At 56.4% G+C, this 24,077-nt stretch overlaps 2 protein-coding genes across 2 annotated transcripts; one reads left to right on the forward strand and one right to left on the reverse strand.

The window, feature by feature from the left end:
- Positions 1–270: 270 nt before the first annotated feature.
- On the forward strand, positions 271–4,530 carry LOC311438078 (scavenger receptor cysteine-rich type 1 protein M130-like). The gene is made up of 12 exons (XM_084522127.1): positions 271–489; positions 606–926; positions 1,002–1,316; positions 1,394–1,696; positions 1,805–2,125; positions 2,203–2,517; positions 2,588–2,896; positions 3,010–3,405; positions 3,474–3,626; positions 3,728–3,823; positions 3,903–3,989; positions 4,134–4,530. Exons 1-12 carry the CDS (start codon positions 438–440, stop codon positions 4,295–4,297), a joined length of 2,832 nt encoding a protein of 943 aa, XP_084378253.1. The 5' UTR covers positions 271–437; the 3' UTR covers positions 4,298–4,530.
- Positions 4,531–15,634: 11,104 nt separating this feature from the next.
- LOC311437288 (antigen WC1.1-like) lies at positions 15,635–19,794 on the reverse strand (the record flags this gene model as incomplete). The annotated part of the gene is made up of 12 exons (XM_084520327.1): positions 19,449–19,794; positions 18,983–19,303; positions 18,592–18,906; positions 18,212–18,514; positions 17,783–18,103; positions 17,391–17,705; positions 17,012–17,320; positions 16,557–16,898; positions 16,283–16,435; positions 16,109–16,204; positions 15,904–16,029; positions 15,635–15,798 (listed from the first exon to the last, which is right to left on the reverse strand). The coding sequence occupies exons 1-12, from the start codon at positions 19,498–19,500 to the stop codon at positions 15,635–15,637; spliced, it is 2,817 nt and encodes a 938-aa protein (XP_084376453.1). The 5' UTR covers positions 19,501–19,794.
- Between the last annotated feature and the right edge of the window lie 4,283 nt (positions 19,795–24,077).

The raw sequence follows: 24,077 nt of genomic DNA on the forward strand, positions 1-24,077 counted from the left end.
CCCCGGGCTGGTTCCAGGTGGGTCAAGGCGCCCCCCCCGACACAGGCTGAGTACTGGGGTGCTGAGGGAGGCCATGTTCTGAGGGAGGACCCCATGCTGGGGATAACCCTGTCCCCACGGGGACCTGCTCTCCTCGGGCACAGCCCCAACCCCAGCTCAGGGGGACACAGGAGCCAGGCAGGCTGGCTCCCCTCGGGGACATTTGGGTGCTGAGCCCCAGCGGGGAGGCGGGGGGGGTGCGTGACGCCAGAAGCGGAGCCGAGTCTCATATTTGGGCACGGAGCAGGTTATTGGAGGCTGGGCCCCGGCAGGCAGCAGATAACCCTCCTGATAGCGGCTCACAAGGTGCCTCCGCCGCCCCCATTGGCTCCTGCCAGCGGGGGCTGCCTATATATCCCCCTCCCCGGCGCGGGGCTGCGTCTGGCACTGGGGGCAGGATGGTGCCTGCCAGGGCACTGGGGCTGCTCCTCTGCGTGCAGCTCTGCGGGGGTGAGTGGTGGGGCTGGCCGTGGGGCAGGGGCTGGCTGTGGATAAGTGGTGGGGCAGGGAGCAGCCGTGGGGCAGGCATCCCCTGGGCTCAGCAAGGTCCCTGGGGTTGCCTGCAGGCAGCGGGGAGCTGCGGCTGGTGGATGGCGGCGGGCGCTGCGCCGGCCGCGTGGAGGTGAAGCACGAGGGCGAGTGGGGCTCCGTCTGCAGCTACGACTTCGACTGGGACCACCGGGGCGCCGGCGTGGTGTGCCGGCAGCTGGGCTGTGGAGCAGTGGCCCGGGCGTCCCCGTACGCCCCGTTTGGGCAGGGCAAGGGACGCATCTGGCTGCACCCAATCTTCTGCCTTGGGACAGAAGCTTCCTTGGAGAACTGCCCTCACTTTGGCTGGGGCAACCACTTCTGTGGTCATGAGTGGGACGTGGGGGTGACCTGCACAGGTGAGTCGCGGTGGTGGTGCTGGGGATGCTGGGTCAGGATTACAAGTCCAGGACTGAGTCCTGTACCCGGTGCAGAGGCGCTGGAGCTGCGGCTGGTGGCTGGCAGGGGACCGTGTGAGGGGAGAGTGGAGGTGAAGCTGCGGGGACGCTGGGGCACGGTGGCGGACAATGCCTGGGACATGGAGGACGCCGAGGTGGTGTGCCAGCAGATGGGCTGCGGCTCAGCTGTTGGCGCCTACCACAGCTCTCAGTTTGGACTAGCAGAAGGTTCTATCAGCTTGGTCTTTGTCAACTGTAGTGGGACTGAGAAGACCCTCTGGGACTGCAAGATTCGAGGCTGGGGACCATACCACGCCCCTCATGACTACGATACTGCTGTGGTGTGCCAAGGTGAGTGCTGGGGACATGCGGTGCTGCAGGGAGCCCCCTCGTCCGCATCCCCCCCAGGAGCCCTCCTCTCGCGGCAGGGTTCTCCCGTCTGGCCGGAGGGGACGGCGCCTGCTCGGGGCGGCTGGAGGTGCGGCAGGGCCGGGCCTGGGCCACCGTCTGCCATGGCCACGTGGACCTCAAGGCCGCCCAGGTGGTGTGCAGGGAGCTGGGCTGCGGCACGGCAGTGGCCGTCCCCGCTGCCGGCCATTTTGGGGCAGCAACGGGGCCGCTCTGGGACGGCGCCTTTGAGTGCAACGGCAGCGAGCCACTCCTGGCCAGCTGCGCCCGGCGGCCGACCCACGGCCAGGCCTGTGCTGGCCCCGCTGCTATCGTCTGCTCACGTAAGTGCTGGGGCCGCTGTCCGGGGGGCCGGGGCAGCCCCTTGCAGCGTGGGGTGCCCCGGGGGGTCCCTGCCCTGCCATCCCCCCAGCGCCCTCTCTGCGCCGCAGCCTACACCGGTTTCCGTTTGGCGGATGGCGGCTCGGGCTGCGCCGGGCGGGTGGAGGTGGAGGCGCAGGGGACATGGGGAGCGCTGTGTGCCAGCGCCTGGGACCTGCGCGACGCCCACGTCCTGTGCCGCCACCTGGGCTGCGGCCCCGCCGCCTCCCTGCCCCCAGGAGGCCATTTCAGGACGGGCACGGCGACGGGGCCGCTGCGGCGCGATGCCCTGAGCTGCAGCGGGAGCGAGCGGCACCCGGGCGAGTGCCCCGTGGCGCTGCTGGGGGAGCCCGCCTGCCCCCCTGGCCATGCCGCCGCCGTCAACTGCTCAGGTGGGTGCAGGGGCCGCGGGGACCCGTGGCAGGCGGGGAGCAGCGCCCGTCCCCACGGCACGGCCGGGCTCTTGCAGGCGCCGCTGAGCCCCTGCGGCTGCTGGACGGGGAGAGCCGGTGCGACGGGCGGCTGGAGGTGGCCACGAGCCCCGGGGCCTGGGCCCGCGTGGCTGCGGGGCCGGGGGACGACCGAGCTGCCTCCGTGGCGTGCCGGCAGCTGGGCTGCGGTGTGCCAGACAAGGTCTACGCTGTGCCGGCCGCCAGCTCGGGCCCCGTGGAGCTGCAGGAGCTGCGCTGTGCTGGCACCGAGGAGCTCCTGGCGCAGTGCAACGCCTCGGGGCCTGCCGCAGCGCCCGGCCACAGCCCCCCAGAGGCGGCCGTCGCCTGCTCAGGTGAGTGCGCCGGGAAGGGCCGCGGGTGCCCAGCGGGCGCCCCCAGCCCCATCCTGGCCCTCCCGTGCAGGCAGCCGGCGGCTGAGGCTGGCGGGCGGCCCCGGGCGCTGCGCCGGCAGGGTGGAGGTGTACAGCGAGGGCACGTGGGGCACCGTCTGCCAGGACGCCTGGGACCTGCCAGATGCCGACGTCGTGTGCCGCCAGCTGGGCTGCGGGCGGGCCCTGGAGGCGCCCGGCTCGGAGCGCTTCGGGCCCGGCGTGGGGACGCTGTGGCCGGGTGCCGGGGGCTGCTCGGGGACGGAGGCGGCTCTCTGGGCCTGCCCAGCCCCGGCACGGCGCGGCTGCCGCCGGGGCGGCGGTGCCGGTGCCGTGTGCTCAGGTGAGCACTGTGATCCCTGAGCTGGGTGGGGAGCAGGCCCCGCTGCCCGTGGGGTGCGCGCTGCCCCACCTGTCCCAACGGTGCCGCGACCCCCCCGTCCCCTGTTGTTGCAGGGCTGCTGCGTCTGGCGGGGGGCAGCAGCAGCTGCAGCGGGCACCTGGAGGTGCTGCGCGAGGGGACGTGGGGCCGCGTGTGCGCCAACGACACCAGCCCCGCCACAGCTGCCGTTGTCTGCCGCCAGCTGGGCTGTGGCACCGGGGGGAGGCTGGCGGCTGTCCCCGCACAGGGCTCGGTCCCCGCCTGGCTGGGCTGGGTGCGATGCCAGGAGGGGGCCCCCTCGCTCTGGCGCTGCCCCTCGGCGCCCTGGCACCTGCAGTCCTGCGGCCCCGAGGGGGTCGCCCACATCGCCTGTGACGAGGACACCGAGGACACGAGCGGGGCCACCAGCACTGCAGGTAGCAGCTGCCGGCACGGGGGTGCTTGCCCAGCTGGCTCTGCCCGTGCCCACTGCCCCCTGCCCCCTGCCCCTGCTGCCGTGCGGATCCCGGCCTCACGCTGCCCCTCGCCATCCCTGCAGGTGTCAGCAGCAGCAGCAGCGTTGCCCCACTCACAGCAGTGTCGGGGAGCGTGCCGGTGCCCACGGTCCTGTGCGTGCTCCTGGGGACGTTGCTGGGCCTGGCCCTGGCAGCCCTGGCTGTGCAGGCACACCGCGCACGGCTGCAACGCCGAGGTGGGCACTGCCTTGGGGGTTCCCCTGGTGCCCCTTTCGGAGTCTCCATGGGGCTGTGGGGAACAGTGGGGCATGCCGTTGCAGCGTGTACTTCCTTACAGACCCCGTGAAAGCCACGGATGTCGGCGCTGAGGCCGTGTACGAGGAGCTGGATTACAGCCTGATGCCCGAGTACCAGGAGGTGCCCAGCCACACGGGTGGGAGCACGGTCGTCCCCAGGGCCTGGGGCTGTCCCCATCCCTGGCCCAACACTCAGCAGCTCCTTCTCCACCGCAGGCTCCCTGTCCAAGGGCTCAGGCATGAAACTGCAGGACGACAGCTGGGATGGCAATGACGAGGAGCTCAGCCCCGGAGAGGCCCCAGGTAGGGGAAAGGGCACTGAACAGGGACACAAAGGCACAAGGGTCAGAGGAGAGGGGCTAAGATCGAGCAGTGGTGCTGGGGAGGTGAGGGCACACGGCCCTTGAGGCTGCGTCCTCAGCCCCGGCCCCTCCTCGCCTGGCGCAGCCCCCCCGGCCCAGCCCGGGCACGGCCCCCCAGATGGCTACGACGATGCTGCGGCCGTGCCGGACGAGCCCCCCGCTCCCCACGGCGGGGACGCCCCGGCGCAGCCCCGCGGGGACACAGGCTATGACGACGTTGACATGGGCACCCTGGGGACAGCGCCGTGAGGAGGCCCTGGGGACACGGCTGCAGGAGAGGGCTCCAGCCCCAGGGAGGGCTGGCCCTGCCCATGGGGGGCACCCGTCCCTGCCCAGCCCTCAGCACGCTGCAGAAACGGCTCCATCGGCCCGCCCGCACCTGTGGCCCAACGTCACGCCAGGCTCCTTGTGAAGTTTTTCAGCATGGCCTTTCCCTGCGCAGCGCTCTTTCCAATTAAAGCCCCCAAGTGCTTGGAACTTCACTCTTTGCACCATTCTGTGTCTCTCTCTCTCTCCTGGGTCGCTCGTCCAACCCGTGGGGCCGCAGGGCAGAGCTGGGCCCGCAGGCATGTCCCCATGGCTCTGGGCATGCAGGAACGATTGGGAAGAGCCCAGGGCCCAGCTCCGGGGCCTTCCTTTGGCCCCAGAGCTGCACGCTTTCCCTGCAAGTAGAACAGGATGAGGGAAGGGCACAGCGCGTCCCAGGGACGCCTCCTCTCCCCAGTACTCCCAGCACCACCTGTCCTGGTGTGAGGGGATATTGTGCACCGTCAGCAAGCTGGCAGAGGACACCAAGGTGGGCAGGAGTGTTGATGTGCCTTAGGGCAGGAAGGCTCTGCAGAGGGACCTGGAGCGATGGGCCGAGGCCAACTGGATGAGGTTCAACAAGGCCAAGTGCCGCGTCCTGCACGTGGGGCACAACAACCCCATGCAAGGCTGCAGGCTGGGGGCAGAGTGGCTGGAAAGCTGCCTGGAGGGAAGGGAGCTGGGGGGATTGGTCGGCAGGTGGCTGAACAGGAGCCAGCGGTGTGCTTAGGTGGCCAAGAGGGCCAACAGAGTCCGGGCTAGTGTTAGAAGTGGTGTGGCCAGCAGGGAGAGGGAAGTGATTGTCCCCCTGTACTCGGCCCTGGTGAGGCCACACCTTGAGTACTGCGTTCAACTCTAGGGCCTGATTCAAAGATCGAAGCCGTAATTCCTTTAAGTGGTATATTCTTTATTGCAGCGCTGGATGCACGGGGGATCTCTCCACCTATCGTGCATACCTAAAGCGGAAAGCAGTCTTGAATTTATACAATCAATCTATCAATATTCTACAAGCACCTATACATATGCATTACCTATCCCCGCCTTCCCTCGCTTCTTATGCTAATTAGCCTTTTGGCACCTTGCGCCTGCGTAGAGCCTTCCAAGAATTGTGGGCAGGGGTCTTTGGGACGTGGGCAGGGGTCTTTGGGAGGAAGACCCCGAGTCTTCCTCACAGTGTACTTTTCACCTTTGGTCAGGAATTTGCTGAATTGGCAGGTTTCTTAATTGCAAGAGCTGGTTGTTGCCAATTCTTCCGTTTGTTGTATCTTTATAATGAATTCCAATGTCCAGTTTTGAGATTTATAGTCCTTACGTTTGTTTCTCTGTCCGTCTGCCGCTTCCTTATCATGAGTTTCAGTGTCTTGTTTCGAGATATACAGTCCATGTCTGGGGATTGTCCTTGCCTCCCCAATGCCTCCCCAATACCTCCTTAATCAATCCCCCCTTTTCTTTTCCCATGCAAATTCTTTTGCATCAGATACTTTCATTATTTACAGTAACACAACAAAGCAGGCATCTAAACAACATGCACACAAATATTCCTAACACTACTAATGTGATTAGAGCAATGAACACTTGTCTCAACCATTGGAAATTGGGCAACCAGGAGGTTAACTTATTCCATATTTCACTAAAACTCCACGAAAGATCATCTTTACTGATCTCATGTAGGACCCTTGTCTGCTTCCATATTTCTTTCAGGTCGGTAGAGATCCTTCCACTCTGATCTACATACACACAACAACTTGTATTTATTACTGTACAGACTCCCCCTTTTCTGGAAAATCTAGTAAATTCTTTTACTTAATACGGAAATTTTCTTTCCCAATCATTATGATATGTACCCCTCAATACCTTACCATGCACATTTGTCAAGGAGGCTAACATGGACATTCGTTGTAACAATTTCCAATTCCAAACAAGTAATACAAAAGACAATATTAAACTTATACCAACTAATATCAATTGTTCAATTACAAGATGTCTGATTTCCCACATAAGTAGTATCCGTATTTATACAATGCTGTTTTCCCATACCCCTAGGTGGGTTACACCTTTGTACACATACATAGTAAGATTCCAACAGCACAAAGCTACTCACTTCTAGTTCCAAAACTTCTTCATATTTTTGACCCCAAGATGTGTTTTCCCACAAATTAGTCCAAGATAAGTTTGCAGGCAAGGGAATCCCGATTAACGATACACCCTTATTCCCATGCTGTGGCAGATGGGTGCATACCCAACAGTTCGTCTTATTAGTTACTTGAGAAATTGTTTGTATTAAGGTCAGGTGTAAGTTCTCATCCCAAGTTGCCCACCCCGAATCCGAGAACCGCACCCCTGCAATCATTAGGATCTGGAAAACCGTAATTTTGTTGGTCCAATTGGAGTGGTGGTCTATATCCTCGCCGGGACCTTCTTCACCCTTGAATTGTGGATCCAAGCTGCTTGCTTCTTAATCTTAATGGCGGTGTGTGTTGTCAGTAATACTTGGTATGGTCCCATCCACTTTCCTTCCATTTTTCCTGTAGGGGTTGTCCTGAAAAAGTCTTCATATATATATAATTCCCGAGCTTAAAGGGGTGGATTGGTTGATCCAACCCTCTAGCCCTGGTCCCTAAAACAAATTTATGTACTTTATTTAATTGTTTCTGAAGTTCAGTTATATAAGCATATAAATATTCTGATCCTAACTGCGTTAGGTCCTCTCCACTAAATAGAAATTGCTATGGCCTTCCATATAAGATTTTGAAGGGACTCAAATTCCCTTTTATTCTAGGTTTAACTCTAATTCCAAGTAATGCTAAAGGGAGGGAATGAGGCCATGACAAATTAGCTTCTTATCCAATTTTAGCTATTTATTGTTTAATTAAATGGTTCATTTTTTCTACCTGTCCACTTGCCTGTGGTCTATAAGGAGTATGCAGTTGCCAATCTATCTTTAGAATCTTACTTATCTGTTCTACCACTTGTGCACAAAAATGTGAAACTCTATCAGAAGACATTGCTACTAGAATCCCAAAGCATGGTATTATTTCATTTAACAAGACTTTAACCACTTCTCTTGCTTTGTTTGTTCGACAGGGAAAGGCTTCAGGCCTTCCTGAAAACGTGTCAGTCAGAACCAGTAATAATGATACCCCCCTTTTCTAGGGAGTTCTGAAAAATCAATTTGCCACTGTTGCCCCGAATAATTTCCTTTACCGATTATTCCAAATTTTATTCTATCCTTGGTATTGGGGTTATTGTGTAAGCAAATGCTACATTGTTGAGTTACTTGTTTTATCATATCGTCCCACTAATGTCTGACTCAGGCTCTTATGCAGTGTGCCAGCTCCCCAATGCGTTTTATTGTGTTCTGTAAGAACTATGGGCCATGTCAAACTAGAGGGTATTACTATGTGGTTATCTTTTAAATATACTCATCCATCTGGTTTCATTTTACCTTTCAAATCTTCAATTAATTTTAAGTCTTCTTTTGTATAATTTGGATATAGTTTGGATTTTACCGTCTGGTATCAAAGACAATGCCTTCACCTCAGTTATTTCAGCTGCCTGCTTAGCCTCTGCCAATCGATTTCCAATTTCAAAATCGGTGTTCCCCTTTTGGTGTCCCTGACAATGCATGATAGCTACCTTTTCTGGTTGTTTTACAGCCTCTAACAATTTTAAAATTTCTTTAGCATACTTTGTGTTTTCACTGAGCGGTCAGCAATCCATGTTCTTTCCAAATTGCTCCATGAGCATGTACCACGCCGAATGTATATTTAGAATCTGTCCAAATATTTACCCTTTTTCCCGCTGCCAGTTCCAATGCTCTCGTGAGAGCAACTATCTCCGTCTTTTGAGCAGATGTTCCAGGGGGTAAAGGCTTAGACTCGATTACCTGCTGAGTAGTTGTTATAGCATATCCAGCTTTACGTTGTCCTTGTGTAACAAAACTGCTTCCATCCGCGAACCAAGTTTCTTCCGCATCTTCCATGGGCTCCTCCTTAAGGTCTGGTCGGCTGGAATACACAGTCTCCATAGTTTCTAAACAATCGTGAATCACAGGTTCCGCCGGAGCATCACTAAGAAAAGACGCTGGATTCACAATATTAGTTATCACAATTTCCACATCGTCCTGTTCTACCAATATTGCTTGATATTTCAAAATCATCAATTCTTGTTTAAGTTGTTTAAAGACTTTTTGTGCTTCTCCAGTCCAGACTAACTTTGACTGGTTAATCTTTATCAATTCACATAGAGGCTTCACCAATAGTCCATAATTATAAATCCAAAGGCGACACCAACCTGTCATTCCTAAAAAGGTTTGTAGCTCCTTTACCATTTGAGGTTCTGGAGTCTGGCAAATGACTTCCTTATGTTCAGTTCCTAGTTCTCGGTGTCCTTCCGAAATTTCAAATCCCAGATAGGTCACACTTTGTTGAGCCAGCTGGACTTTCTGTCAAGAGACTTGATATCCATTTAAACCCAGAAAATTAAGACGACTTATAGTCCATTGAATACAACTCCCTTTAGTCTCAGTAGCTATTAAGAGATCATCTACATATTGTAACAAAGCACCTTCAGTGTCCGGAGGCATCCATGTTTCGAGTTCCCTTGCTAATTGGTTTCCAAAAATAGTGGGGCTATTCTTGAATCCTTGAGGTAGTAATGTCCACGTAAGCTGCGTCTTTCTGCCTGAATCAGGATTTTCCCATTCAAAGGCAAATAGGTTTTGGCTTTCTGTGGCTAAGCCTAGGCAGAAGAAGGCATCTTTTAAATCCAGTACGGTAAACCAGACTTGACTATTCTTTAATTTAGTCAGCAAAGTATAAGGGTTTGCCACTACTGGATGTATATCCTCAGTGATTTTATTTATGGCCCTCAAATCCTGAACTAGCCTATAGCTTTTTCATCTGCCTTTTTAATTGGCAATATGGGTGTATTGTATTCTGATTCGCATTCAATCAATAATCCATACTGTAAAAATTTATTAATTATCTCTTTAATTCCTTTCCTATCTTCTATCCTCAAAGGATATTACTTAACCTTAACGGGTTTCTCTCCTGGCTTTAATTTAATAATTATTAAGGTCACATTTTTAGCTCTTCCAGGGACTTCGGTAGCCCAAACTCCTGGACATACTTGATCTGTGATCTCTAAAGGTATTTCACTTTTAGGGTCAGTTTGTATTAGTGCCAAGCTTAACACATTTGTTAGTTGTTCTTCTCCTATACTTAATTCCATTTTCCCTTTTTCAAAGACAATTTCTGCTCCTACTTGCTCTAATAAATCTCTACCTAAGAGTGCCCATGAGGAGCTAGGCATATATAAAAATCTGTGTATGCCCCATTATTTCCCTAACTTGTACTTCAAAGGTTCACAAAAATAAGCCTTTTCGGTTACACCTTGTCCTGGTTTCAGTTAGAACAGAGTTAATTTTCTTCCTAGTAGCTGGTAGAATGCTATGTTTTGGCTTAGGATGAGAAGAGTGCTGATAACACCCTGATGTTTTAATTGTTGCAGAGCAGTGCTTATACCAAGCCAAGGACACCTCAGCCTTTTGCTCTGTCCTGCCAACAGGCAGGCTGGGGGTGCAGCAAGAGCTGGGAGGGGACAGACCCAGGACAGGTGACCCGAACTAGCCAAAGGGGTATTCCATGGCATCTGACGTCAGGCTAAACAATACATAGGGGTGGCTAGCCAGGGGGAGGGGGCCAGACTGCTCGGGGTTAGGCTGGGCATCGGTCAGCGGGTGGTGAGCAATTGCATTGTGCATCACTTGTTTGTACACATTATTAGTAGTGGTACTATTATCATCATTGTATTATTATTATTATTTTATTTTATTTTGTCTTATTAAACTGTCTTTATCTCAACTAACGGGCTTCAGTTTCCATTTCTCTCCCCCGTCCCAGAGAGGGAGGGGGAGGGGGAGCGAACAGCTGCGTGGTGTTTAGCTGCCGGCCGGGTTAAACCACAACACACCTTTTACCCTAACATAATAATTCTGTGAAGGCATTAATGCTTGATTTAGAACTGAATACGTTGCCCCATATCAATAAGAAATTTCACTTCCATTCCTCCGCTAGCTTCATTATAACCAGTGGAGGATCCGCTAGGGTAGATTCCCCAGGTCCCCGTTATTCCTGTTGAAATCAGGGGTCGATTACTCTAGGAAAAGGCTAGTCAATTTGTCCTCCGAAGCCAGGTCCAAACCGTTTTGTTTTATTTATTTATTTATTTATTTTCATTACATTTCAGAGTTGGTCCAAAAATTCCATAGGGGTTTCTTTTAGACCTTGTTGGAAGCATATTCTCAATTCCCAATTCATCCAGGTTTTAGTATTTACTTAACCGTTCATAGTTTTCAGGATGATTTGGGTCTTAGTGGGGGTCGGTCAGGGGAATGCAATTGTCCGCAGTTCCCTGAGCGGTCCCATCGGCAATCTGAGCTCGCACATGAACTCAGGTTGTTTTAAGAGTTAACTGCTTTTCTGTTTCTGTGACAACTCTCTCAGACCCATTGTGGTCCCTTTGCCCTAAAGGGCTAACACCCGGGATTTTAAGATCTCTGCCTCGGGCAGAGGCAGAACTATTAACATTCCTACATCCTCTTTCCCTGCTCATTCAACTTCAAACACCTTTAACACTTTCAACAACCCTTTTAACACTTCCTTTATCTTTCTCCAGCCTGTACTTCTCTAATGCCATCATCAAAGGCTCAGTCAGGGGCCAACTTAATTCCGTACCTTTTCCCACCAAGATGCTGAAACATCAGTATACAGCATTTCATCCTGTTCTGCTTCTCAAAAAACAACATTAACTGTAGCAAAATATTATAGTTTAAAGTTCCATTTAGGGGCCACTTTTCTCCACATTCCAGCTTATAAAGCGGCCACCACTGATTACGATATTTTATCAATGTTTTCCTGTTCACACTTCCACCTGCAGATCCTCCAATATCCTTCCAATGACTCAAAATACAACCCAGCACACTTTTCTTAGGAATTTCACTGCTTACTCGCCCCCCCATTTTCCAGTTTACACTTTCAGAATACACGTGTTACTTACAAAAGTGTATCACAAAAATGTATCACTCACAAAATTACAGGCACACAATATCTTTCAGTAGCGATGTCACAAAGCTACTATTACCAGCAATATTGCTAAAATCACAATAACAATAGTCAGAGTCAAATTCCACATGCGATAAGTCAGAAAACCGAACTGTGTAACACCGTAACGATATCTCTCTTATAACAATGCCACGAACCTACTATTACCACCAGAAAAATAGCCAAAATCACAGTAACAATAACCAAAGTTAAATACCATACTCCATGAGTCAGAAAACCGAAATAGACAACACAATTCCAGATGGACCTTAAAGCGAGCTCTTTCCTTAAGGTCCCCAAATATACTTATGGTGCTTACCACAAAGTATATACCAAACACTGCCTCGCAGAAGATCACCTTCTGACTTACAGACAGTTCCAGATACAGATGGACCCCAAGGTCCCCAGATATACTTGTGGTACTAACCACAAAGTATATACCAAATACTGTCCTGCAGAAGTCACCTTCCGACTTACTGGACAGTCCCAGATGACCGGCCTACCAGAAAACCAAACCAGAATAAAGAATATACTCACTTACAATGATGGGGTCCTTGTCTGCCTCCGCAGTGATCCGGTGAGTCGAGGAGTCCCTCCGGGAAATCCCGGGGGTACCCTAGGGAGTCCTGTCCCCAGCGGGTCCTGCGGTCCGGCAGAGAGGTCGTCCCATCTGGGGTGCCAGATTGATTCAAAGATCGAAGCCGTAATTCCTTTAAGTGGTATATTCTTTATTGCAGTGCTGGATGCACGGGGGATCTCTCCACCTATCGTGCATACCTAAAGCGGAAAGCAGTCTTGAATTTATACAATCAATCTATCAATATTCTACAAGCACCTATACATATGCATTACCTATCCCCGCCTTCCCTCGCTTCTTATGCTAATTAGCCTTTTGGCACCTTGCGCCTGCGTAGAGCCTTCCAAGAATTGTGGGCAGGGGTCTTTGGGACGTGGGCAGGGGTCTTTGGGAGGAAGACCCCGAGTCTTCCTCACAGTGTACTTTTCACCTTTGGTCAGGAATTTGCTGAATTGGCAGGTTTCTTAATTGCAAGAGCTGGTTGTTGCCAATTCTTCCGTTTGTTGTATCTTTATAATGAATTCCAATGTCCAGTTTTGAGATTTATAGTCCTTACGTTTGTTTCTCTGTCCGTCTGCCGCTTCCTTATCATGAGTTTCAGTGTCTTGTTTCGAGATATACAGTCCATGTCTGGGGATTGTCCTTGCCTCCCCAATGCCTCCCCAATACCTCCTTAATCAGGCCCCCTGTTCAAGAAGGACATAGACCTGTTAGAACAGAATTTTTTTATTAGTGCACTGTGAGTAGCTTCTGAAAGCAAAACCTGTCCTAGCAAAAGAGGCAACAGCAGTCACCCGTCCTTGTCCTTCCTGGACCGGAGAGCAGCCTGCTAAACCTCAAGATAGGTGGTGGTTACAAAGGCAGTAGTGAGCTGTTTCTTTCTGGGTTTTGCTTCTTCCTTTTCTCAGATGATGGTTGTGATTGGTAATTTCCAGCACAGCTGCTTGAGTTGGCACAGGTTGCTGTCGTTTAACCCAGCAGCAGCTGAGTACCACAGAGCCCTTCAGTGGGTCCCCTCCCCTGCCACAGTGGGATGGGGCAGAGAATTGAGGAAAAACAAACAATAGGTTAAAGTCATGGGTTACTGTCATGAGACAGTTAAATAGGACACAAAGTGATGAGAAAATAATAATGAAGATAGCAGTAAATAAATAAGTATATAGATTTGAAACAGGTGGTGCACAGTGCAATTGCTCACTGTGCTCTGACCGAAGCCCAGCCTGTCCCCAGGCAGCAGTGTCCCCCCAGCCAACCCTCTCCATTTTTATTGTGCAGCATGATGCCATGTAGCATGCAGTGTCCCTCTGGCCAGTTTGGCTCACCCGATGTGTTTGGAAAAGAGCCAGACCCCCACTCCCTTCAACTTCCCTTAAGGTATTTCAAGAGCATGATAAGGTCACCCCTGAGCCTCCTTTTCTCCAGGCCTCTTTCAGTGGCTCTCAGCTGCTCCTCATAAGACTTGGTCTCTAGACACTTCAACAGCTTTGCTGCCCTTCTGTGGACATGTTCCAGCACCTCCCTGTCCTTCTTGTAGTGAGGGGCACAAAACGGAACACAATTTTCCAGTTCCAGCCTCTCCAGGGCTGAGTAGAGAGGAACAATAATTCCTCTGGCTCTGCTTCCCTTCCCTTCCCTTCCCTTCCCTTCCCATTTTCCCAAAAAAGCCAATTTGCTGCTGACCCTCACACTATAGAGATGCCACAGCACTGCCCGAGGACGAGTTTTTTCTGAGGATCTCCCGTCAGCTTGGAGGAGCACGAGTTTGTCACTGCCTGGATTTGATCCTCTACCATTTGCAATGAGTGGCCACACACCGCTGTTCTTCTTGCTACTGTGCAGCACTGAGCACATTCTTGTGAGTAGATGCAAAGCTAAGCATGGCTACGATGACACTACGCTGCGCGCCGTTGTTTCTGCTGGTGCCCACGAGCCGTGCCCTTCCCTCAGCCTGTTCATGCGGCCTAAACTGCATGAAGTTTAACAAGAGCAAGTGCCGGTTCCTGCACCTGGGACAGGGCAACCCTGGCAGTACGTACAGACTGGGCGACGAGACGCTGGAGAGCAGCCCTGCAGAGAGGGATCTGGGGGTTGTGTTTGACAGCAAGCTGAATGTGAGCCAGCAGTGTGCCCTGGCAGCCAGGAGGGCCAATACCCTGGGGTGCATCAAGCACGGCATCGCCAGTCGGTCGAGGGAGGTCATTGTCCTGCTCTGCTCTGCGCTGGTGCGGCCTCACCTGGAGCACTGCGTGCAGTGCTGGGCACCACAGTACAAGAAGGACATTAAACTGTTGGAGAGTGTCCAGAGGAGGGCGATGAATATGGTGAAGGGACGAGAGGGGAAGACGTATGAGGAGCGTCTGAGGGCACTGGGTCTGTTCAGCCTGGAGGAGAGGAGGCTGAGGGGGGACCTCATCGTGGTCTACAACTTCCTCATGAGGGGGAGTGGAGGGGCAGGCACTGACCTATTCTCCTTAATCACCAGTGATAGGACCCGCGGGAATGGTGTCAAGCTGAGGCAGGGGAGGTTTAGGCTGGACATCAGGAAGAGGTTCTTCACCAAGAGGGGGGTCAATCACTGGAACAGGCTCCCAAGGGAACCAGTCACGGCACCAGGCCTGTTGTAGTTGAAGCAGTGCACGGACTCTGCATTTACTCACATGGTCAAAAATCTAGGGTAGACCTTGTAATACACAATAAATGTTTGTTCATTGTCTTGTTGCTAAAATAGTGTATCAACATCCTGCCTTTCTGTCTCACGCTGGGCCAACATGACCAAATAAAAAAAGAAGTAGAACTACAACGCCGAGGAAGACTATGGCCTTCATCTTCACGACCACCAGAGGGACAGAGACGACCCCCTAGCAACAGTGTGCACAGTTGCAGAATATACCAGGATGTGCTGCGTAATCCCGGAATTACCAAGATATAAAAAGGGACCCTGGCGGGGGTGAGGTGCGCACCATTGGCAGAGCCGAGACTCTCCGGCCGCCCAGCGCTGTTTTGCTTGCTGTTGGCTTACTCAATAACTTCCTTTCTATTATTAATACAATGCTCTCTGAAAAATTAAGGGGACAACTTATAACAGACCTGTGTGGTGGCAGGAGTTGGAAGGGACCCATACGGATCATCGAGTCCAACTTGGGATATGCTATGATTCTATCATTCTACATTATCCTGGCAGGGAGAGCGTGCAGCTCTGGGACCAAAGGAAGGCCCCGGGGCCGGGCCCTGGGCTTTTCCACATCCTTCCCGCGTGCCCAGAGCCATGTGGATGTGCCTGCGGGCCCAGCTCTGCCCCATGGCCCTGAGGGACGGAAGATGGACCTGGGAGAGAGAAAGACAGAATGGTGCTGGGAGCGAGGTTCCAAGCATTTGGGGCTTTAATTGGAAAGAGCACTGCGCAGGGAAAGGCCATGCTGAAAAACTTCACAAGGAGCCTGGCGTGACGTTGGGCCACGGGTGCGGGCGGGCCGATGGAGCCGTTTCTGCAGCGTGCTGAGGGCTGGGCAGGGACGGGTGCCCCCCATGGGCCCCCCATGGGCAGGGCCAGCCCTCCCTGGGGCCGGAGCCCCCTCCTGCAGCCGTGTCCCCAGGGCCTCCTCACGGCGCTGTCCCCAGGGTGCCCATGTCAACGTCATCATAGCCTGTGTCCCCGCGGGGCTGCGCCGGGGCGTCCCCGCCGTGGGGAGCGGGGGGCTCGTCCGGCACGGCCGCAGCATCGTCGTAGCCATCCGGGGGGCTGTGCCCAGGCTGGGCCGGGGGGGCTGCGCCAGGCGAGGAGGGGCCGGGGCTGAGGACGCAGCCTCAAGGGCCGTGTGCCCTCACCTCCCCAGCACCACAGCTCTGTCATAGCCCCTCTCCTCTGACACTTGTGCATTTGTGTCCCTGTTCAGTGCCCTTTCCCCTACCTGGGGCCTCTCCGGGGCTGAGCTCCTCGTCATTACCATCCCAGCTGTCGTCCTGTGGCTTCATGCCTGAGCCCTTGGACAGGGAGCCTGCGGTGGAGAAGGAGCTGCTGAGTGTTCGGCCAGGGATGGGGACAGCCCCAGGCCCTGGGGACGACCGTGTTCCCACCTGTGTGGCTGGGCACCTCCTGGTACTCGGGCATCAGGCTGTAATCCAGCTCCTCGTACACAACCTCGGAGCCGGCATCTGTGGTTCTATTGGGGCCTGCAAGGAAGAACGTGTTACAATCGCACGTCTCACAGTTCCCCTCAGACCCACGAGGACTCCCAAGGCAGTGCCCACCTCGGCGTTGCAGCCGTGCGCGGTGTGCCTGCACAGCCAGGGCTGCCAGGGCCAGGCCCAGCAACGTCCCCAGGAGCACGCACAGGACCGTGGGCACCGGCACGCTCCCCGACACTGCTGTGAGTGGGGCAACGCTGCTGCTGCTGCTGGCACCTGCAGGGATGGCACCTGCAGCGTGAGGCCGGGATCCGCACGGCAGCAGGGGTAGGGGGCAGGGGGCAGTGGGCACGGGCAGAGCCAGCTGGGCAAGCACCCCCGTGCCGGCAGCTGCTACCTGCAGTGCTGGTGGCCCCGCTCGTGTCCTCGGTGTCCTCGTCACAGGCGATGTGGGCGACCCCCTCGGGGCCGCAGGACTGCAGGTGCCAGGGCGCCGAGGGGCAGCGCCAGAGCGAGGGGGCCCCCTCCTGGCATCGCACCCAGCCCAGCCAGGCGGGGACCGAGCCCTGTGCGGGGACGGCCGCCAGCCTCCCCCCGGTGCCACAGCCCAGCTGGCGGCAGACAACGGCAGCTGTGGCGGGGCTGGTGTCGTTGGCGCACACGCGGCCCCACGTCCCCTCGCGCAGCACCTCCAGGTGCCCGCTGCAGCTGCTGCTGCCCCCCGCCAGACGCAGCAGCCCTGCAACAACAGGGGACGGGGGGGTCGCGGCACCGTTGGGACAGGTGGGGCAGCGCGCACCCCACGGGCAGCGGGGCCTGCTCCCCACCCAGCTCAGGGATCACAGTGCTCACCTGAGCACACGGCACCGGCACCGCCGCCCCGGCGGCAGCCGCGCCGTGCCGGGGCTGGGCAGGCCCAGAGAGCCGCCTCCGTCCCCGAGCAGCCCCCGGCACCCGGCCACAGCGTCCCCACGCCGGGCCCGAAGCGCTCCGAGCCGGGCGCCTCCAGGGCCCGCCCGCAGCCCAGCTGGCGGCACACGACGTCGGCATCTGGCAGGTCCCAGGCGTCCTGGCAGACGGTGCCCCACGTGCCCTCGCTGTACACCTCCACCCTGCCGGCGCAGCGCCCGGGGCCGCCCGCCAGCCTCAGCCGCCGGCTGCCTGCACGGGAGGGCCAGGATGGGGCTGGGGGCGCCCGCTGGGCACCCGCGGCCCTTCCCGGCGCACTCACCTGAGCAGGCGACGGCCGCCTCTGGGGGGCTGTGGCCGGGCGCTGCGGCAGGCCCCGAGGCGTTGCACTGCGCCAGGAGCTCCTCGGTGCCAGCACAGCGCAGCTCCTGCAGCTCCACGGGGCCCGAGCTGGCGGCCGGCACAGCGTAGACCTTCTCTGGCACACCGCAGCCCAGCTGCCGGCACGCCACGGAGGCAGCTCGGTCGTCCCCCGGCCCCGCAGCCACGCGGGCCCAGGCCCCGGGGCTCGTGGCCACCTCCAGCCGCCCGTCGCACCGGCTCTCCCCGTCCAGCAGCCGCAGGGGCTCAGCGGCGCCTGCAAGAGCCCGGCCGTGCCGTGGGGACGGGCGCTGCTCCCCGCCTGCCACGGGTCCCCGCAGCCCCTGCACCCACCTGAGCAGTTGACGGCGGCGGCATGGCCAGGGGGGCAGGCGGGCTCCCCCAGCAGCGCCACGGGGCACTCGCCCGGGTGCCGCTCGCTCCCGCTGCAGCTCAGGGCATCGCGCCGCAGCGGCCCCGTCGCCGTGCCCGTCCCGAAATGGCCTCCTGGGGGCAGGGAGGCGGCGGGGCCGCAGCCCAGGTGGCGGCACAGGACGTGGGCGTCGCGCAGGTCCCAGGCGCTGGCACACAGCGCTCCCCATGTCCCCTGCGCCTCCACCTCCACCCGCCCGGCGCAGCCCGAGCCGCCATCCGCCAAACGGAAACCGGTGTAGGCTGCGGCGCAGAGAGGGCGCTGGGGGGATGGCAGGGCAGGGACCCCCCGGGGCACCCCACGCTGCAAGGGGCTGCCCCGGCCCCCCGGACAGCGGCCCCAGCACTTACGTGAGCAGACGATAGCAGCGGGGCCAGCACAGGCCTGGCCGTGGGTCGGCCGCCGGGCGCAGCTGGCCAGGAGTGGCTCGCTGCCGTTGCACTCAAAGGCGCCGTCCCAGAGCGGCCCCGTTGCTGCCCCAAAATGGCCGGCAGCGGGGACGGCCACTGCCGTGCCGCAGCCCAGCTCCCTGCACACCACCTGGGCGGCCTTGAGGTCCACGTGGCCGTGGCAGACGGTGGCCCAGGCCCGGCCCTGCCGCACCTCCAGCCGCCCCGAGCAGGCGCCGTCCCCTCCGGCCAGACGGGAGAACCCTGCCGCGAGAGGAGGGCTCCTGGGGGGGATGCGGACGAGGGGGCTCCCTGCAGCACCGCATGTCCCCAGCACTCACCTTGGCACACCACAGCCCTGTTGTAATCAGTAGGTCTGGTATAGGGTCCCCAGCCTCGAATCTTGCAGTCCCAGAGGGCCTTCTCGTCCCCATTACAGTCGACAAAGACCAAGCTGAGAGGACCTTCGTCTTGTCCGAAGTGGGAGCTGTGGTAAGCACCAGCAGCTGAGCCGCAGCCCAACTGCTGGCACACCACCTCGGCGTCCTCCATGTCCCAGTCATCATCTGCCACCGTGCCCCAGCGTCCCCGCAGCTTCACCTCCACTCTCCCCTCGCAGGGTCCCCTGCCAGCCGCCAGCCGCAGCTCCAGCTCCTCTGCACCGGGTACAGGACTCAGTCCTGGACTTGGGAATTCCGACACGGCATCCCCAGCACCACCACCGCGACTCACCTGTGCAGGTCACCCCCACATCCCACTCGTGGCCACAGAAATGTCGACCCCAGCCAAAGTGGAAGCAGTCATGTAAGCTTGCCTCAGAGCCACGGCAGAAGAAGGGGTGCAGCCAGATGCGTCCCTTGCCCTGCCCAAATGGGGCGTACGGGGATGTCCAGGCCACCGCGCCGCAGCCCAGCTGCCGGCACACCACGCCGGCGCCCCGGTGGTCCCATTCGAAGTCGTAGCTGCAGACGGAGCCCCACTCGCCCTCGTGCTTCACCTCCACGCGGCCGGCGCAGCGCCCGCCACCATCCACCAGCCGCAGCTCCCCGCTGCCTGCAGGCAACCCCAGGGACCTTCTGAGCTCGGGGGGCACCTGCCCCACAGCTGCTCCCTGCCGCAGTGCTTGCCCACTGTTTGCCCACGGACAGCCCCTGCCCCACCACTTCCCCACTGCCCCACGGCCAGCCCCACCACTCACCCCTGCAGAGCTGCACGCAGAGGAGCAGCCCCAGTGCCCTGGCAGGCACCATCCTGCCCCCAGTGCCAGACGCAGCCCCGCGCCGGGGAGGGGGATATATAGGCAGCCCCCGCTGGCAGGAGCCAATGGGGGCGGCGGAGGCACCTTGTGAGCCGCTATCAGGAGGGTTATCTGCTGCCTGCCGGGGCCCAGCCTCCAATAACCTGCTCCGTGCCCAAATATGAGACTCGGCTCCGCTTCTGGCGTCACGCACCCCCCCGCCTCCCTGCTGGGGCTCAGCACCCAAATGTCCCCGAGGGGAGCCAGCCTGCCTGGCTCCTGTGTCCCCCTGAGCTGGGGTTGGGGCTGTGCCTGAGGAGAGCAGGTCCCCATGGGGACAGGGTTATCCCCAGCATGGGGTCCTCCCTCAGAACATGGCCTCCCTCAGCACCCCAGTACTCAGCCTGTTTCAGGGGGTCCTTGACCCACCTGGAAGAAGCCCAGGGGTCACTGCGCAGAATCAGGTCCCCGCGCTGGCCTCAATACGTGCAGGAGGGACATCTCCAGCCCCTGCAGTGGCTGGAGACACAGGGCACAAGGGGGGCAGATTCCCCCTCCCAGGGACACGGAGGCGGCTTTAACTGCATGGAACTGCTGGGGCACCTGTGCTGCTGCCGATAGCGTCGTGGCTTTGAGCAGCAGTGGGGATGCTGCCAACGGGCTCAGAGCTGAGGCTTCAGCCTCAGGGCACCAAGCTGCAGCACCGTCCATGGGGGGAATGGGTCACATGCACAGGTTCCTGTCCGACACCAGGGACAGCTTGTGGCCTGGGCATCACCCAGATAGACCCCAAAGAGGCCACATGTGCCTCTGGAGCTGGGGGCAGAAAGAAGGAGTCCTAAAGTGGGAGGAGGAGGAGGAGGAGGAGGAGGAGGAGGAGGCGGCAGCCTGACCCTAGCAGCAGGCACAGGGGTACCCACAGAACGTAGCTTGGTGCTGGGGGGTCCCGCTGCTGTGGGGCCAGCACAGAAGCCCCCAGCTGTAGAAGGGGCCAGCAGCAGGGGCCCAGCCCTCCCTGCCCGTGTCCCTGTGTGCAGCCCGGTGCTGGGGCAGGAGGAAGTGTGTGCCGGGTGTGCAGGCGCCTCACAGTAGCGCAGCCATGATCGCAGCCCTGTCCGTCCACAGGGCCGGGACACTGGGCATTCCTCTTCTGGCACAGCGTGCCAGAGCAGTGCTGCTCTCCACCCCAGCTCCTCCAGCTTCTCGCATTCTGCCCCGGGCAGCTCCAGCCCCAGGCAGCCGTGAGCAGGCATAGGGCCAGGCCCAAGCAGCAGTGCGAGGCCCCGCTCCACACAACACCGGCCCTTTCATATCATCTGGGTTTTTGTTTTGTTTTATGTCTGTTTGTTTTCTCAGTTCTCTGCCCCATCCCACTTGGGCAGGGGAGGGGACCCACTGAAGGGCTCTGTGGTACTCAGCTGCTGCTGGGTTAAACGACAGCAACCTGTGCCAACTCAAGCAGCTGTGCTGGAAATTACCAATCACAACCATCATCTGAGAAAAGGAAGAAACAAAACCCATAAGGAACAGCTCACTACTGCCTTTGTAACCACCACCTATCTTGAGGTTTAGCAGGCTGCTCTCCGGTCAACACTTTCAGTAAAGAAGTTCTTCCTAACATCTAACCTAAAACTCCCCTGGCGCAACTTTAGCCCATTTCCCCTTGTCCTGTCACCAGGCACATGGGAGAACAGACCAACCCCCACCTCGCTACAGCCTCCTTTAAGGTATCTGTAAAGAGCAATAAGATCGTCCCTGAGCCTCCTTTTCTCCAGGCTGAACAAGCCCAGCTCCCTCAGCCGCTCCTCGTAGGACTTGTTCTCCAGGCCCCTCACCAGCTTCGTCGCCCTTCTCTGGACCCGCTCAAGCACCTCGATGTCCTTCTTGTAGCGAGGGGCCGAAAACTGAACACAGTACTCGAGGTGCGGCCTCACCAGAGCTGAGTACAGGGGGATGATCACCTCCCTAGCCCTGCTGGTCACACTGTTCCTGACACAAGCCAGGATGCTGTTGGCCTTCTTGACCTCCTGAGCGCACTGCTGGCTCATATTCAGCCGACTATCCACCAATACTCCCAGGTCCTTCTCTGCCTGGCAGCTCTCCAACCACTCATCTCCCAGCCTGTAGCTCTGCTTGTGGTTATTACGACACAGGTGCAGGACCTGGCACTTGGCCTTGTTAAACTTCATGCAGTTGGCCTCAGCCCATCGGTGCAGCCTATCCAGATCCTCCTGCAGAGCCTTCCTACCCTCAAGCAGATTGACACACGCGCATAGCTTGGTGTCATCTGCAAACTTACTGAGGGTGCACTCGATGCCCTCGTCCAGATCATTGATGAAGATATTAAAGAGGACCGGCCCCAGCACCGAGCCCTGGGGGACGCCACTAGTGACTGGCCTCCAACTGGACTTGGCTCCATTCACCATGACTCTTTGGGCCCGGCTATCCAGCCATTTTCTAACCCAACGAAGCGTGCACCAATCCAAGCCAAGAGCAGCCAGTTTCTTGAGGAGAATGCTGCGGGAAACGGTGTCAAAAGCCTTGCTGAAGTCAAGGTAGACCACATCCACAGCCTTTCCCTCATCCACCCAGCGCGTCACTTTGTCATAGAAGGAGATCAGGTTCGTCAAGCAGGAAACATGATCCCCTTGCCCCAGGGTGGGTGGCACTGGGGGTGCTGGGGCAGAGGAAGCATTCCTGGGATGCACCATGCCCTTCCCTGAACCTGTTCACCTGGCAGGGAAAGCGTGCAGCTCTGGGGCCAATGGAAGGCCCCAGGGCTGGGCCCTGTGCTCTTCCCCATCCTTCCCATGTGCCCAGAGCCATGGGGACATGCCTGTGGACCCAGCTCTGCCCCATGGCTCCACGGGATGGACAATGGACCTGGGAGACAGAGAGACGGACCGGGGCTGGGGACCAGACAAAGCCTCAACTGCATTCAGGAGACATACCGAGAAGGACGAGCTTGTCAGAACATCTGAAGTATAGTCAAAGCTTTGGAAAGCTACCGGAACAAACCTGGAGAAGAAAGGGAGACTGAACAAGGGGGAAAACACATCTTCCTCTTAAAGGCTTTTGATTTGCGTATTGTGGAAACAGCATTTCTTCTGTGTACAGCACATTCCCACACTTGACACTTCGCCGAAGTAACAAGAACGCCACCAGTATCTACCCAAAACTGTTTCTTCTTCCCACACAGCAAGACTTGAATTCACAGTAAGGCACCTTTTTCATACTGCCTGTTGTTCAATCTTAACAAATACTTGAAAACATTCTTCAAAGTCAGCCTTACCTGCATGCACTTGAGCTTCTGAGGTTGTTTTTATTTATTATTTTTTGTTATTATTATTTTATTTTATTTTTTTAGGGCTGGGAAGGAAGCTTAGAATCCACGTAAGTAACTTCACTGAAAACAGACCAGGTGAAGGAAGTCCTCAAACTCCCCAACACAAAGCAACTGTAGAACCCAGGAACACTTACCTGCCAGCTTCTGAACTTGAGTCACTGCCAAACTACTTCACGGGAAAGTAGCACCACCAGGGTTTTCCTGTCCTGAGAAGGCACCACCACCGTAACTAGCTCATAGAGTCTCCAAAACTACTTCACAGAGATGGTAGAAAACATGACGAAAAAGCAGCCTACTGGGTAACACTGAGAACATTTCACCAGGACAGTAGAATAGCACCCTAAGTAACCTGAACCTCAAACTCCCCTGGAGAGGCAATTCCACCCATAACTCCTCATGCTTCCTGTAGAGCAAAGGTCAAATGATCCCCACCTGGCAGATTTCACTTCACATGTGTGGAACCAAGAGACCAGTGGAATAGGCTCATCTACCTGGCTTCAATGTTTTAGGGTCAATTGCTCCTTATGGCTAATAGAAATAACCTGACAAGGGGCTTAGTGGTTAGAGTTGACCTAATGAATTAACTACAAAAGGCGCGTAAGGGTCATATTTCTGCTAGTCATTCTGTGAGGAAAATTAGTACAGAGCCTGTTAAAATAAGATAAATAAACGTAAATAAAAGAAAAAAAGAAAATGACCTAAAAGGCAAAATTGCCGTCATAGATTTTCATCTGTCTAGTCAAGATAGATAAAGAATATAGCAATCAGGAAGACTTTGCTTGACATTAATGTTATTTAAATTTGCTTTCCTGAGATCTCTTCTTTATGCAGGACTTTTCAAAATCTAGCACCATGACCTCTGACTGCAGTATTTACTTTGGCTGCATATAAACTATCACATATAAATGCCTGGATCTGGATCCTCACTCCCTATTCAGGTCAAGGACCGGGCTGAAAGTTTTGGCTTTAATTTGGTTACATGACTACATTGCTGTTGTCGTGGTTTCTCCCAGCTGGCAGCTAAGCACAACACAGCCATTCGCTCGCTCTCCCTCTTCCTTCTCTGGGATGGGGGAGAGAAATAGGAAAACGAAGCCTGTGGGTTGAGACAGAGACAGTTGATTAAGACAGGAATTATAATAATAATAATAACAATAATAATAACAGCAACAATAATAGTACTGCTACTACTAATTTGTACAGAATAAGTGATACACAATGCAACTGCTTACCACCCGCTGACC

Source organism: Aythya ferina, assembly GCF_964211825.1.
Source record: "Aythya ferina genome assembly, chromosome: 5".
NCBI classification, from domain to species: domain Eukaryota; kingdom Metazoa; phylum Chordata; class Aves; order Anseriformes; family Anatidae; genus Aythya; species Aythya ferina.

Coding starts and splice junctions, on each gene's coding strand:
- LOC311438078 (XM_084522127.1), top strand. CDS start 438: ATGGTGCCTGCCAGGGCACTGGGGCTGCTCCTCTGCGTGCAGCTCTGC. Junction 1,317..1,393: donor TACTGCTGTGGTGTGCCAAG/GTGAGTGCTGGG, acceptor CTCTCGCGGCAG/GGTTCTCCCGTCTGGCCGGA. Junction 2,897..3,009: donor TGCCGGTGCCGTGTGCTCAG/GTGAGCACTGTG, acceptor CTGTTGTTGCAG/GGCTGCTGCGTCTGGCGGGG.